This window comes from Tiliqua scincoides, chromosome 1 (genome assembly GCF_035046505.1).
Source record: "Tiliqua scincoides isolate rTilSci1 chromosome 1, rTilSci1.hap2, whole genome shotgun sequence".
NCBI classification, from domain to species: domain Eukaryota; kingdom Metazoa; phylum Chordata; class Lepidosauria; order Squamata; family Scincidae; genus Tiliqua; species Tiliqua scincoides.
The window spans coordinates 59,317,752-59,333,248 of NC_089821.1; the positions used below are offsets into that span (position 1 = coordinate 59,317,752).

The 15,497-nt window shown below is 42.4% G+C and overlaps 1 protein-coding gene across 1 annotated transcript; it reads right to left on the reverse strand.

Annotated features, from left to right (window-relative positions):
* Window positions 1-38: 38 nt before the first annotated feature.
* Window positions 39-14,875, reverse strand: TALDO1 (transaldolase 1). The gene is made up of 8 exons (XM_066610467.1): window positions 14,646-14,875; window positions 7,463-7,586; window positions 7,086-7,193; window positions 5,924-6,055; window positions 4,980-5,155; window positions 4,623-4,820; window positions 1,934-2,079; window positions 39-1,148 (listed from the first exon to the last, which is right to left on the reverse strand). The coding sequence occupies exons 1-8, from the start codon at window positions 14,740-14,742 to the stop codon at window positions 1,116-1,118; spliced, it is 1,014 nt and encodes a 337-aa protein (XP_066466564.1). The 5' UTR covers window positions 14,743-14,875; the 3' UTR covers window positions 39-1,115.
* Window positions 14,876-15,497: the final 622 nt, after the last annotated feature.

Here is a 15,497-nt window from a genome sequence, read left to right on the forward strand (position 1 = left end):
ACATGCCAAATTCTTGACATTTGAGAAATAAGCACATGTACAGTGGCTCCATTTATTTTAAGTATGAAAAGTTCAGATTATCAAATGCAACACATTAAAGAATGCAAACATACAAAAAGTTAATTTGTTCTACTAGTGGCAAGGAAAACTGGTAGCCAGTTAGCTCCATACCCAAAACTAAGTTGGAATATAAGTTTATTACCTGTTTAACATAGGCAATTGAGGTAAAGCCACCACAGGAAATCATACCCACCCAACTGCAAGAAAGGAAAAACCTCAATTTAGACATCACCCCAAAATATGGCTTGCCCTAATCACAGTTTAGAACCCAAAACAATGGTCTGAGTAGTAAAATATACAAACCAGTTTATAGCTAGCTGCCTGCTATATTTTCAACCTGCTCAAACACTCCTGTGCATCTAGATACAGAACTGTTATATCATTTGCCAATTCAAAGCACATTATGTAGCAAAAACACAATCCGAGATGAGTTTGCAGGTTGATTGCAAACCATGGTATCATGTCAAATGGTAGTTAAAAAGTGTCTTAATCATTGTTTTATGCAATATCTCAAGTGAATCACCTTTTCAAATCCATTTGCTACAGCCAAATTACATCTATGCTTGTGTTTTGTTCTTCCATGGAAAAAATGTATCATCCCTCACCAGTGCTTTGAGCCAAGTGTCCATTATAGCATGAAGGCCTTATCTATCATAATTCTTTAATTCAACATCACTTCTCTTCAAATGTAGGACTCACCTATAAGACTGCAAGCCACAAAGCTTGCTAGAAATTAGAAACACCACATAGTACCTTTTACACCTGAAGTAATGGCAGCCTTGATGTACCAAGAATTTATTAATACCATCTTACAGGAAAAAACTGTCCAATTAATTGGTCCTTTAGTCATCTGCAATTTACATTCTATGTGAAAAGAACTGTTTGATCCCTAACCAGTGAATTCTCATGATAGCATTGATTTTGATATATATAAAACAGCTACACACAGCGCAAATCTTTTCTGTGCAAAGTCATATAAAAACCATAAACAAAGGAAATCCATTCAAGAGTAGCTTTTGGATATTTCTGTTCAGCATCCAAGAAGTTTGATGTGGCTACTTTCCATTTGCAGATCCCAGCATTCGTTCCTAAGAGGAGGAGGGGGAAAAGGTCAGACTTTTAACAGATACCCTAATCATACAAAACATTACAGTCAAATCCACTACTACAAGAATTTAGCACTAGTCAATTCTGGTGTATTTACAAACATGTAGGCATAGCTTATGTTCATTTTCAGACTTTGCATTCCATTATGGCAACTAATGAAGAGTCAGATGCGGGGAAAGAACAAACAGGTTACATTGCCAACATCTTTTGAGCTCCAGTTTTCAGGAGAACTGTATTTCAAAGCTTTAGTGCTAAAAAGCCTTAAGGGCTCAAGCCCAGCCTTGAGTTCCTCTTTTTAAAGACCAACTGTAGCATAAAGTATGTGGATACCCTGGCTTCTTAAATTCAGCACTGCTGTCTGATTTTGGGCACCTGTGAAGTGTAAATGTAGAGAGCTTTGAGGCATAAGGGAGAAAAGCTTACCATCCCAAGCACTCAATGTGGACAAAACATTCCACAGCAGTATCTGGTTATTAGTTTTAACTATATGGTCACTTAACATATCTATATCTTCAACTTTCCTCTTAAAGAGGCAAATGCCAACCCACACTTTACCTCAGCAAGTGCCAATAAATGATTTATACTTCCGTTCACCAATAGTAATCAGAAAACCTGCAACTTAACCTGTGAATAAGATCATGCTATGACTTAATATCAGCAACCAAGGAAGCACCACAGAAGGAAGGCAGCAGCACCGAATAACAGGTACTGTACTGAAGGATCTGGTAGAAGGATCCATACCAAGACAAAAATGTCTTAATTGTACCTTTATCATCTGCTCTAATTTGACTGCATCTGCAGCAAACTTTCTGATTCCATCAGACAACTTCTCCACAGCCATTTGGTCTTCATTATGAAGCCAACGGAATGTCTTCTCATCCAAATGAATCTTCTCAAGGTCAGATGCTTGAGCTGCATTAAAGGATGCATGAAACAACTGTGTTTTAGAAATACAGGAGTCAGAAGTTAACAAGTTTGACTGGCCAAAACTTTTGGTAATCAAGTATTTGTTGTTACAAGGAGCCTCACAGCAAAAATCGCAGTAAAATAAATCAAGTGTTTCTAGCATGAGACCACTTTGCCAAAGGGTAAGGTCTTGTGCCAGGCCTCATGCTACAATTCCAAAATGCAGAACTACACTAGGGACAATCCCCTGCTCTGCTCCCCTGGGTCCAAACACAGAAGAGAGGGGCTTGTTGGCTTGACTCTGCATTTGTAAGGTATTTGAGTACTTGGCAACTATAGAGCCAAAGCAAGACCCTTGCCTCTTCATCTTTGACTTGGGTGCTATGTTTGAGAGTGCTTTACAAGTGGAAAGAACCAAATGGAGTCAGGTCCTACTTTAATCTACAGGTTTGATGTGTTCATATAGTAGGTATGAAAGAAAGGAAAAACCAACTTCTGCTGCTCCTATGGTAATTTGCTGAATTAACACATACCAAACACTGTCAAGGGGGCCACAGGACATAAGGAAACAGGTAATGCCTAGAGGTAGTGATCTCTGATAAGAAAGTCATATGCTGCTCACAACACTGAACTATATATATCCTTCCTTGGGCACAGAGGATCAAAATTATATTTTGCTGAACCTGTCATACTGAGGAATAATAAATATCACATAATATCTACATATTGTTTAGCAGACTTTACTGTGTTCCTGTACCATCCTGTGGAATTTTCTTAGCAAACTGGAGATGACATTGCTATCTACATATAGTTTGCTGATGTCATTGTTATGGATAGGTAGAAGAACTGACCTCCATGCAACTAAGAATAAGAAGGGGCTATGTACATATTACCACTTTGCTTGGAAAGGTATAAAATGCTGACAGAAGTACCCTTGAGCAGAAAAGGCCTCAGCACTAAGTCCCCAAGACAGAGCTTAGGGGCATTTACTACTGTACTTACCTAAATCAGAGTAATACTAGGCCTAACTAGGCGCCTTGAGTCCCTTCGGGGAGAAAGGCGGGATAAAAATAAAATTATTATTAACTAAAAGAACCCACCCTACAGTTATCTGGCAGATCCTAGGTCATGTTCCTGCAATGATCAGACCTTTGACTGGTCATCAGTGACTGAGTTATACAACATAATTCCACCCTTATGTAAACTTCTATAACACAGATTACACGGTACTCTTGTTCTATGCATGTCTGGTCCAACATGCTCACAAACCCAATGAAGACACTAAAGCTGTGTCACACGTTCTTGCCAATAGCAAGAACCCCTGACCTATTCTCTTCAGCCCCAAGCTGGAGGGAGGAGGGGAGGATACTTGTTTTGACTGTGCTTGCTAAGTACTTATTTGGTTGTTGCATTTGTGAGCTGTACTAAGTCCCCAACTCCCTTTCCTGCTCCAGATCTATAGAACCTGTGCTAATGCAGTACTCTGGTACTGTGGTGAAACCCCTCAACCTTTCTCCCAACCTTGGAGCACAATACAATTGTCAGGACAATCTCTGTCCCCTCCTCCACCTTCACAGCTGCAAGGGAGGTTATGGTTGAGAGGACAGACAACACACTCACCACAGCAAGTGAAAATATGGGATGAAGGCAAAGCTGTTTGTATAAACTGCTTTCAGTTTATACAAATTTTACAAATTATTTATATACACATCAATCTTGCATTTCCTGACTATGCAGCCCAAAGTGGTCAATATAAATACAATACTATAAAAGCAGGAGATAAAATACAAACTATCACAATTTTGCCAATAAATACATCATTTTTAAGAGGCCTTGCAGAATCAAAGAAAAGAACCAGTAAACTATTGCAAGCTAGAAATGTTCCAGTTTTAAAAATTGTTGTTGATCTTTCAATGCAACACAGATTAGAGACTTTGACACCTCACAGATCTGGGTTCTTCAAGATTTTCACAGTACAGCTGGCTCTCAGTATCTGTGGGGGATCTGTTCTCAGATCCCCTGTGGATAATGGAATTTGTGGGGAGGGCCTCAAGGACCTCCCAGATGCACCGTCTGGAGGCCTCCAAAAGGCACTTCCAGTTTTTGCCAAAAACCAGAAGTGCCTTTGAGGTCTCCAGAAGGCCTGGGGAGGTTGCACATGACTTCCTCACACCTCAGAACTCCTTCTAGGTTTGACTGGAAAAATATTCCATTTGTGTCCGGGAGTTACAGTGAGGCTCTCCAAACGTGGGTTGGGACCTGCAATAAGTAAAATCTGCTGGTTCAAATCCATGGATAATGAGTGTGTACACACTAATTATAAATGCTCCAATAACAGATTCAACATAATTTATGGAAAAAGAGGTTTTAAAAACACCTTGAAGACCTCCATGGTCATAACAGTGCTAGTCAGTTACAATAATTGTCAACAATAAACTGAGGAAGCAGGGAAAGATCACTATCATACTGTCCTTTTACTAAATCACCTTCAGTAGAAAAGCCTCACTAAGACTACAACATACAATGTGTTAGTGGGGAAGAAAACTTACCATCTTTGACACTGAGCATTGGAGTTAGTTTGCTGCTATCTTTACTAAGCTCGCTCAGAAGTTTGGGTGAAATGGTAAGATAGTCACAGCCAGTCAGTGCTTTGATTTCTCCAGTGTTTCGAAATGAAGCTCCCATCACAATTGTTTTATAGCCAAACTTTTTGTAGTAATGGTAGATTTTAGTGACACTTTTCACCCCTACAAAGTAATTTAAAAAGCAATACATTTGATATACAAAATGACTCCATTTTATATTATACAAATTCAACTAAATGTCAGAGACTTAATTCCAAAATACTAAATTTTTGTTTTGATGTGTAAATCTAAGTTTGTTAACCACATTCACTCCAACATTACCTGGGTCCTCTGATGGCTCATAGAATTTTTTGCCTGTATTTGCAATATGCCAATCCAAGATACGACCAACAAAAGGAGAAATAAGGGTGACCCCTGCCTCTGCACAAGCAACAGCCTGAGCAAAGGAAAACAGCAAGGTCATGTTGCAGTGGATCCCATGCTGTTCTTCAAGAATCCTATAAAAATAAGTTGACTCAGAAAAAAATTATTTTCCCCACCATATGTGATTATATTTCATTATACTAATAGAATAAGACATGGTACAGTATTTTGCAACACGCACTCAATGTTCAATCATAAGAACATAAGAACAGCCCCACTGGATCAGGCCATAGGCCCATCTAGTCCAGCTTCCTGTATCTCACAGCGGCCCACCAAATGCCCCAGTGAGCACACCAGATAACAAGAGACCTCATCCTGGTGCCCTCCCTTGCATCTGGCATTCTGACATAGCCCATTTCTAAAATCAGGAGGTTGTACATGCACAATCACATTACTAATTTAAAGAAATGGCAGTGGTTGCCTTGCTTAAAGTTCCAACTTTGGAACAGACACTGCTAAAATATCAGAAACTAACAGCCCATTCCTATGTGACTTTATTCCTCTGGAACATTAGCTAAAGGCAACATGCCATATCATGGAACTGGGCTGCCGCTGTAAGTGAGTGGCTCCACACTGTTTTGAAGGTACAGTTGCATCATTTGGAGAGGAAAAAGATAGGATTGGCCCTAAACTTCATAAGGTTCCACTCAAGAAAGGCAGCAAAGAAGTGCAATACTGAATATTGCCAACAACTGGATATTTATGTATTTAATGAATTTATACCCCACTTCCCCCCCAACTTACAGTACAATAAAGTACAACAGTAACAACTTAGTACTAAGTACAATAAAAGTTATTTATAAATTAAATAACAAACACAACCCCTTCAGGTCTAAACTTACTTGCCAGCCTGGATGCCTTCCCAAGTTGATGACAGCTTGATGAGGATACGATCTTTACTAATACCTGCCTCCTTATAAAGATCTATAAAGTGCCTGGCCCTCTTAACCATACCTTCCATGTCAAAAGACAGCCTTTGAAACAAAGAGATTTTTGTAAAGATTACAAACCTTTTTATCTTTAGCTCATATTACCATTTACTCAACACAGCATATGCAATACACTTTATATTAAGTGTTTCTATACTTTGGAATCACTGCCTTGGAAGTTACTACTGCATCACTGTGCCTTAGCAAGTTTGTATTCCCTGGGATTTACTCTGCCCTGTTAAACACACCTTTGTAAGAAAAATTGTGAGATCAATACACTTTATATCAGCAAGTCAGGGAATCAGAGGGCTGTTTTACCAACACAAATGTGCACATTTTCACCTATGCTTATATACACTATACAGGTTGAGCCTCATTATTTGCATGGGTTCCATTCCAAGCGAATATGGAATTCCATATTCCATTTGCATTCCATTTGCATGTGGATGGCAAAAAATGCACTATAGCAAATCAATTTTAAAAACAAAGTTTCTTTGCTCCAGTGATTTAAAAACAGCCTTGTTGACCTTTGTGATGTAAGGTAAGAGTCATTTAAGAAGACAATCCATCAATCAGTCCAAGTGCTTACAAAGGCACTTCACTCAGTCCCTCCCTTCACCAATGCAAAGTGATCACCTTTCTTTCACATGCTCAGGGGGAAGGGAGGGGTCACCTGGAGAGAGAAGGATTGATGGATTGTCAGCCAGCTGCCCTCTCTCTCTCTCTCTCATTAAGGAGGCTATTGTTAAAGGACTGTTCAGTTTTTTAAACTGATTTTAAAGGGATACGTTTCCCCCCTTCTCCAGGGATTAGCACATTCCTTCTCATTTGCAGTGGCCATTCGTGTTGAGTCAAATTCGTGTATAACAAGGTTGGACCTGTATCTCCTTTCCTATAAGTACACTTACACTTTCAACTGCAGAATTACTATGTTGACAAAAAAACTACAAACTGCTCTTAGACCATGGGACAGGGCAGGATATAAACTGAACAAATAATCGTAACTTTTATTGCTTAAAACATGTTGCTTTTATTTGGAAATCTATAAGCAATTATAAATAGGTTTGAGACACACCTTGCATCTACTTCTGTAGACACACGTCCAGGTATCCTCTTCAGTATTTCTGCCCCAAACAACACAAAAAGCTTGTCACAAACATTTTTAACCTGGTCATCTTCTGATCTGCAAGTATGAAGTTACAAATGAAAATAATGAACACCGAGGAAAAAAGAATATAGGAAGAAAAGGATCATATGGTGGTACGGCAATAGTATGATTGTTTGAATTTGTATTATCGTCTCAGGGGTATGGCTAACAAAACTAGGCAGTGGTTGATGGCTAGAGGCATGAGTTCTTAGACTATAACACAGCAGTGTTGTATTGAAAAACTAAACATGTGCCACAGTTAGAAGTCATAACTGCTGAGTTTGAAAATAATGGAATGTACTCACCCACCAAGTTTCCTCCCATATGCTATAGCATCTTCTACCAACTGCTGGTAAGATGGCATCTGGGCAGCAGCTAATATCAGAGAAGGATTGGTAGTGGCATCTAGAGGCTGGTATTCCTCAATAGCTATAGAAAGAAAAGCAGCAAAAAAAAAAATCACCAACTTGAGTTTACTAAATGGTATTTTCTTAAGAATATGAAAAAGATGGAGCAATAGTTAACAAGCTATCCCAACAGTATAATAATTCTTGTCAACAACTATTAAATAGATACTTTTTAAAACAGGTATTACACAGAAAATAGTAACAACTGCCAAGCTGGTTAATCAATCTGTGGGAAAGTCATTGGGCACAAGATGATCAGCCTAAGGAAGACGTTGCCACCTACTTTTCACAGAGATAGCTGTGTAAAGTACTGTATACAACTTCAGACTGTAAATGGAGGTTTGGATTCAAACTAGACATATGCATGTATAATCCAAATGTGCTTCTAACTGGAAGCTCCTGTTTTAATACAATAGATGGAAGAGCAACCACATTCAGGGCAACTCCATGCTTAGGACAGAGAACCTCCCCACCCTGTGCAGTTTTAAAGGTGAAAAACAGCCACTGAAGCAGAAATTTTCTCATATCACCAGCACACAGGCAAAACAAGACACAGTAATAGATTTAGGGTCTTCTTTCCCATGTTTTGAAAAGATTTAATTCATACAGGTAGAACACATGAACTGTTGACATTAAAAACAAGTTTTACCAAGCTCTCAGACTCAATATACAATCTTATATTGAAGATTTCACAAGCCATCATCCAAGATTCTAATAAAATGGCTAATTTCCAATGTGAGCACAGAGGGCTGATCTTTCAATATTTCCTCAGCATGGAAAACCATGATTTAGTGTACAAAAAGACAATTTCAGTTAATCATTGCATAATGTAAACAGATTCAAATAATAGAGCCTGTCAAGAGCCTACACTTCAAAATCTGTTTTTGTAATGCTATAATCTGGATTGCAAGAGGCTGACTGGTTACAGCTCAGAAGCTGCTTTTTTTTTTTTGGACACCATCTCTGTTTCCAGAGACACAATCCTCCACTAAAGAGAAGTTTGTCCAGATTGGGAACATTCAACCATGTCTTGGCTGACTGCACTTAAAAAAACCTGATACCCAACAGTCATAATAAATTCTTGCTTTAAGTACAATTATGTTCACAGTCAGCATTTTTCAGAACAGAGAAAGTAGGCCTACCAGTTATAAAGTTGTTTTTTTGAGCAGTCATTTAGATATGAAAACCTTTAACTGTCAAATATAACTTAAGACCAAAGATTAAGAAATCTATTATGCAAACTGCTTATTGTTTGAACTTCCTCATTTAAAAGGAATGAGGTAGTACTACTTATTCCAAACACACCTTTTCCCATCTCACTACTACAAACCATTTTTTTGCTTTAATACTGCATCCCCTGCATTAATGCATAATTTCTAGTTTCTTCTTGCAGAAGACAGTCACTGGTTGAGCAAACCATAACCTCAAGTTTTCAAGACTGTAAAAGGCATCACATACCCAAGCTTCTCAAAAATAACATATCATAGACACAAACAGTATTATATATTTGTCCAAGAAGTCCGACAGCAGCTTTTGTGTGCGTGTGCAAACTATGCACATTAGTGAGCTATTTGTTGCAGCAGGAGAATACAACCTTGCTAACCATAATCTCATTCTGAAATATAGGGAAGTAAGTGGTGCTTAGAAGGTTTCTGTGTTGAAACAAATGGAAAAAAAACTGGTTGCACATGACTAATCCTTCTGTACACAGATCAAGATGTTAGCTGCATTGCAGATACTGGACTGCAATCAGAAGGCTTCAATTGTATAGAGTTTGTGCATAGTGTCAGTAGGACTGTGTTTACTTGTTCCATATATCAGACATACCTGGCATCCATGTGTTGGGCATAATACATTATACTGAAGTAGAACCCACATATGTGGTTCTGGTCCACCTCAGAGTAACTGGCCCACCTCACCCCAGCAGTGTCTTTTCTAGTGGCTGTCTGCTGGTGTTGCATCTTTTTAGATTGTGAGCCATTTTGGGACAGGGAGCCATTAGATATTGGATTTTCTCTGTAAACCGCTTTGTGAACTTTTTGTTGAAAAGCAGTACATGAATACTGTTAATGAATTAATATATTGATTAGTATGCACACATATACTATTCTAATCTTATGTTAAACTTGTGCAACTAGAGTCTCACAGTAAACCAGTTCATTGTCTATGAACAGATGCAATTCTCTTCCTCCGCTTCATCCCTTGTAATTATTAGACTGTGAGCCCCTTGCAGCTATAATAATACCACTACCAACTTGTGAAGGAATTCACAGATACGGTAAGTCACTATTTTGACAAAAAACACTTATAGAGCGCAATCCAAAGCGCTTGTTGGGCCAGTGTACATCACCTGCGCTGGTCAGGTTGGCAACCTTCAGTCTCGAAAGACTATGGTATAAGCCTGCAGCACCCAGTATTCCCAGGCAGTCCCCATCCAAGTACTAACCAGGCCTGACCCTGTTTAGCTTCTGAGATCAGACGAGGTCAGGCATGTGCAAGGGAATGTTGCAAACGTGCCATAAGGAGCTGGAGAGGCCAGGATGAGGACGTGTGCCAGACTCCCCCACACCAGATCTGGGCCAGCGGAAAATAAGTTCCTATTACTCCAAGGAAACTGGCGTAGAGGTTTACAGGAGGGCATTTTGGGTACATTTTTGGGTAGGTGGAGAGTGCACCAGTGGGAGGGCAGTGCTCAGGAAGGGGTGGGACCAGTCTCCAGCACTTAGGCTGGATCCTAACCCCCCTCCCAAGCAGTCTAGCATTACACCTGGCTACTCTGATCTGTGCCAGTGAATTTGCTGGCCCAGAACCAAGTAGCCCCACTGAGGTGGCTGGGGCATTACTCAGGGTAAGGGGAAATAATCAGCATCTGCTCCAGCCAGAGTCCTAGCCAGTTCTGCCCTCAATCCCTGGCTGGGCGGGGCTTTAAACTGGAGACCAGCCCCTTTAGGCTCTGCCCCTACCTCCCTGTGAGTGTTATAATCCCTGAGCCTTCCCTTCCTCTCCTCACTTATGCCTTGCCCTCCTGCTCTGCCTGCTAGCCAGGCTGCAGGGACTGCTTCCCACCCCTGGAGTGGACTGGGCTTGTGGGCGGTGTTGCCCCTGTAGACTGGCAAGCAAGGGGGCAACAATGAGCCCTGGTGCTTTGAGATGTCTGCCGGTGGTCCACCCAGTTGGTCAGGGACTGGCTTGGTCCCCCATGGTCCCAGCGCCAGGCTCAGGAACAGGTGAAGTTTACCACTGAGTGTCCAGTCACAGCTTGCCATGGCTTGCTTCCCACAGTCTGAAGGCCAATCCCCTCTGGTCTTGCTACTGCCCTCTGAGTGGACGTGAGGGTCTGTCTGTGGCAGCCCCGTGGTTCTATCTCTCCTGCCAGCCGCAGGGGTTGAGGCAGGCTCTCTCCTCTTGCTGCTGTGGCTACCCAGCCTGGGGACATGCTCCTGGGTGGCTCTACTCTCAGGTAATTCAGCAGAAACCTGACAGTTTATACACTGCACTTTCAGAAAGCACTTCATATATTTTGTCCATGATCTCATAATAACCACCACAAGAGGAGTGCCACAATAAAGCACATCTTGTTGCACCAAGCACATCTTCCTAGGAGTAAGTTCCACTGGATGCAGTGGAGCCAACTTCAAAGTAAGCATGCTCTGAATCACACCGTTGCAGGAGTCTTCTGTAAGAACATTCAGATCCAGCCCCCATCAATTATTTCCAGTTTGTTCCCTCTGTGTTCACTTCCAAATTAGTCCAACTTTCTTTCTACAGAACTGCAGTTCTTTCCCTCTCCCAACCCTGTCCCTCCTGGATAGGAAGAGTTATGCCTCTCTAGGAATCTTTTGAATACTCAGATTTGGAGGCTTTGTCCTCCTTCGTTCTTTTCCTTTGTTCTCCTTTCTCCTCCTTAATCCCCCAAAGTTTCAAACCTTTCAGCAAGTACCCAGAACCACCATCATATTTGTGGAATGTCCCATTCCAATAGATATGGCAGAGAGTAGTTTGTCTTAAGATTACAGATCACGCTGCTTCTGAAATAAGAAGCGCCTTGCAAGTATGACTGCTGCACAGTTCATGTTGCAACAAGCAGTGTGTCTAGGATTATACTGACAACATAATCCCCAGCCACATACTATGACAATTGCAATATGAGAACAAATGCTATTGATGTTTAGCAACATGTCTTAAAATGACAACGCCCAATGTACCTGAAGCCATTTTGAAAAACTAAATACAGTACCACAACATTTAAAAGATGAGTTTCATATGATGAAACTGGCTATTATTGAACTCTAATCTTGTTAATTGGAATGCCTTTGCACCAATAATCATCTCCAAACCATCCAAAGGAGGACATGCATTCAAACATTCATAAAAATGTTAAGCAATATTTGTTGGGTAAATATAAAAACACCAGCTTCTCTTAAGCACAAAGCTGGTGACCAATGACTGATAAAACAAACTTTTCCTAACTCAGTATGGGCCATGCAGTAACTTCCCCAATGGACAAAGTGCGTACAGTTTTTGTATTACTGTAGTCTTTTGTAAGCTGCCATGAGGATCACTGGGATCAAAACACAGAGTATAAATCTTCAAAATAACCAATTTCCCTTCCCACCATGCCTCAAATCTCAAGATGATTTTATGGAACATTTTCTTGTTTGTTAAATACAACCTTTAAAAATACACTTTTCAGAATAATCTGTCCTGTTCTACAATTTTTAACCATAATTTGCAGGGGACTTTGCCCTGTGTCAGTCTGCTAACTCACTACCCATGAGCAGGATGCAATCACTTGTTCAGCAACAGGAAGATTTCAATGTCTTTCATAAAACTATTTACAAGAATATCCCTTTGCTTGTTTAAACAGTTCCTCTTCTTTGACATTCTTTGAGTGGCTTTTAATTTGGGTCACACATGCTTACTTAGGTAACCCAAATTCAAGGTAAAAAAATATCAGATTCTGGACCTTGTATAGACGACATACATGAGCCAAGTATGCGCATCTTGTGAAGTGTATGCTAATTCTGGTAGCCATGGGGAGAAGTAAGGAGTAATGTCAGCACAGAGTCCTAATCCCTGTACTCTGGGCAATTGTTTAGTTTCTGATTCTGGCTTCTGAAAATTATCCAAACAAAGTTCACACACACTTGCAAAACTAAACAGCTTAACTTTATAAAAGATTAAAGTATCTCATTAGGACCACAAAGAACTGAGCTGGGATCTGGAAAATGTTACAGCATTTTCTGGCAGAGTCCAAGGCAAAAACTCCAGAAAAGGCGACAACCTTTTCTCCACCCACATCACAGTACAGTACATAGCATGGCTGGTATTTTCTGCCCAAACCAAGAGAGAACAAAAAACACTGGTCACATTGTGTGACAATTTCATTACACTGCAGCATGACTAGTGTTCTTTAAGTGCCAATGACACTGCAGGAGGTAGCAAATTTTTCAAGACCTTTCACGATGACATTTGCACAATACAAAACACTGAGGTGAAGAATTATTATTCTTTTTAATTATTCTTAACTAATTATTCTTAGTATTATAGAATACTGCATTATTAGTAGTATACATACTTTTGTATACTCTGACGTTTGATATTAATAACTGATTTAGTACTCCATGATCTTCTTACTACAGGGTGATCTAAGTTAGGGATCACAAACACAAGAATTGCTCACATTATCAGCCTTCTTGCTCCATCTACAATTACCATGGTGGGCAACTTCAATTTGACTTTTAAAGTATGCTGCATCCAGCAAAGAAAGCAAACCACAAACTGCAATCTGTAGAGTGCTTTCAGACTTTCTGCTAGACTAGAGTATGATCAACAGAGCAAACAGCAATGAATGTGAATTATGACTCAACTTCTTTCTCATCTAGGTGCTTAGCAATGAGACATAATCTGAAACCAATACAATGGCATAAGACCATTCATGCATTTTGGGCAACTGAATTTTAAGCAGTGAATGGACAAGAGGTAAAAATTGTCCATGAACAAGCACATCTCGACTGACAAGAATCTCAGCTGAGTTGCCCTTTCTACTTCACACTTTTAGTAAACGGGGGGGGGGGGGGGGAGAAGAGCCTGGCACTGCCACTGCCTTTATGCTTCCACCGAAGTGACAGTGATCAGGTAAAGCAACCTGATAAATAAAGCATTACTGATCTAATCCCATGTTTGTCCTTCACTGTATATGAAAGCACCTATGGGAAGTAACTGGTGATGGACAACAACGCCAGTTATGTCTGGGTTGGGAGGTCAGATATGACATGACAAACACATGTAAGAGGCTCAGGGTGGACAGGAGGGGTTTGTCAAGCACTGAAAAGCATGCTTTGGAGCACTGACTACCAAGCAGAGCCTCCTACTGCTGTCTGTCATGCTTCGCTGCTGGTCTCACTGCCAGGTTCCAGGGGTGCTTCAAGTACCACCAGTGGTATCATGTGCAGTGGGTGGGGAGGCAGGTGAGGCAGAGCCTTTCCTCTGGAGTCCTTCAAAAAGTGCCACCGCTATGCGAGGCGCCCAAGCACCCATAATTCACACGCTCTGTGCCTCACACAGCAGCAGCACTTTTCAAAGTACTCCAGTGGGGAGGCTCTGCCTCACCTACCTCCCCACCCACCGCACATCCCCGAGTGGTACCAGTGTAACTCGTTGAGAAACACCGGTCTAGTCTTCTGAAGCTCAGCTCCCCCTTACTGGGGCCATGTAATGCCCACAGTGGGAAGAACTTCCACACAGGATCGAGCCCCAGGAAGGTGCTTCTTCTCTTCCTTTGCTTCCTCCTCCCAAGGCAGGCGCAGCAGAAGAGCTTGGCTGCAACCTATCCACACTTACCTGGGAGTAAGCCCCGTTGACCACAATGGCACTTACTTCTGAGTAGACCTGCACAGGAGTGGGCTATGGCGAGGGGGTGCATTCTGTCCTTCTGCCTAGAAGGGACCAGCTGTGGGCAAGAAAGTTACGCAGGGAGCAGCCTGCCTCAAGCCCCCCGCCCCGCCAGCCAGGCACAGGACACGGGGGCGCCCCACCGGCAGCGCCCCTGCGTGCGACTGGGGCAGGCGGCGGCTCTCACCGTGGAAGTCCCCGCTGTCGGCCACCACCGTGGTGTGCTGCTTGAGCTGCTCCAGCGCCGACTCCATCTTGGGCCGCTTCACAGGCGACACTGACATAACCCCTCAGCAGACAGACAGCTGCGCCTGGTGAGACCCTTATATACCCTCGGGGAGGGGGAAACTGACGGTTGGTGCGCGCGCCCGCCTTTCCTCGCTCACGCCACCCGATGTTGCAACAAGCGGTGATCGCGCCAGGCTACTGAGGGGCAGGGGCGGGGCGGCAACATTGCGCATGAGCAGTGGTGGGCCGGCCGGAGTGATTTCTTCATGCCTCTCACAGGCTCGCGCCTTAGCGGAGGAAGCACCAGAACGCAAAGCGAGAGCGCGCGCGGGACCTTTTCCCGCCGCTACGCGACCAATCACAGGCGGCTAGGAACAGGGAGCGGCACGAGAGCCTCAGTCACGGCAGCTGCGCGTGGAGAGGGAAGCAGCCAATCAGAGGGAGGGAAGAGGCTGCCAGCTGAGTGGCCTAGCCCTGGTTTCTGCAGCAGTGGGAGGAAAGCAGATGTTGAAAGTCTCCAGGGTGCCTTTTCCCCACTGTGCTGCCACTGGGTTTTTTCCCTTGCGCGCCTCCCCTTGCATTTAACTTGGGGTCAGCCACTGAATTTGAGTCTCAAGGGGGCAGGGAGGTGTGGTGAGTGGGGAGGCAGGTGAGGCAGTGTCTCCCCACCAGTGTCCTTTGAAAAGCACTGCTGCTGTGTGAGGCACTCAAGCACCCACAACCCACACGTTCTGCAGGGTGGGTGGGGAGGCAGGTGAGGCAGTGCCTCCCCTCTGGTGTCCTTTGAAAAGCACTGCTGCCATGTGAGGCA

What these genes read in the sequence shown, in the direction of transcription:
- TALDO1 (XM_066610467.1), bottom strand. Translation starts at nt 14,742, where the DNA reads ATGTCAGTGTCGCCTGTGAAGCGGCCCAAGATGGAGTCGGCGCTGGAG. An exon ending in CGACAGCGGGGACTTCCACG is followed by an intron (nt 7,587 to 14,645) that starts GTGAGAGCCGCC and finishes TTCTTTCTATAG; the next exon opens with CTATTGAGGAATACCAGCCT. An exon ending in TGAGCCATCAGAGGACCCAG is followed by an intron (nt 4,821 to 4,979) that starts GTAATGTTGGAG and finishes ATTACTTTGTAG; the next exon opens with GGGTGAAAAGTGTCACTAAA.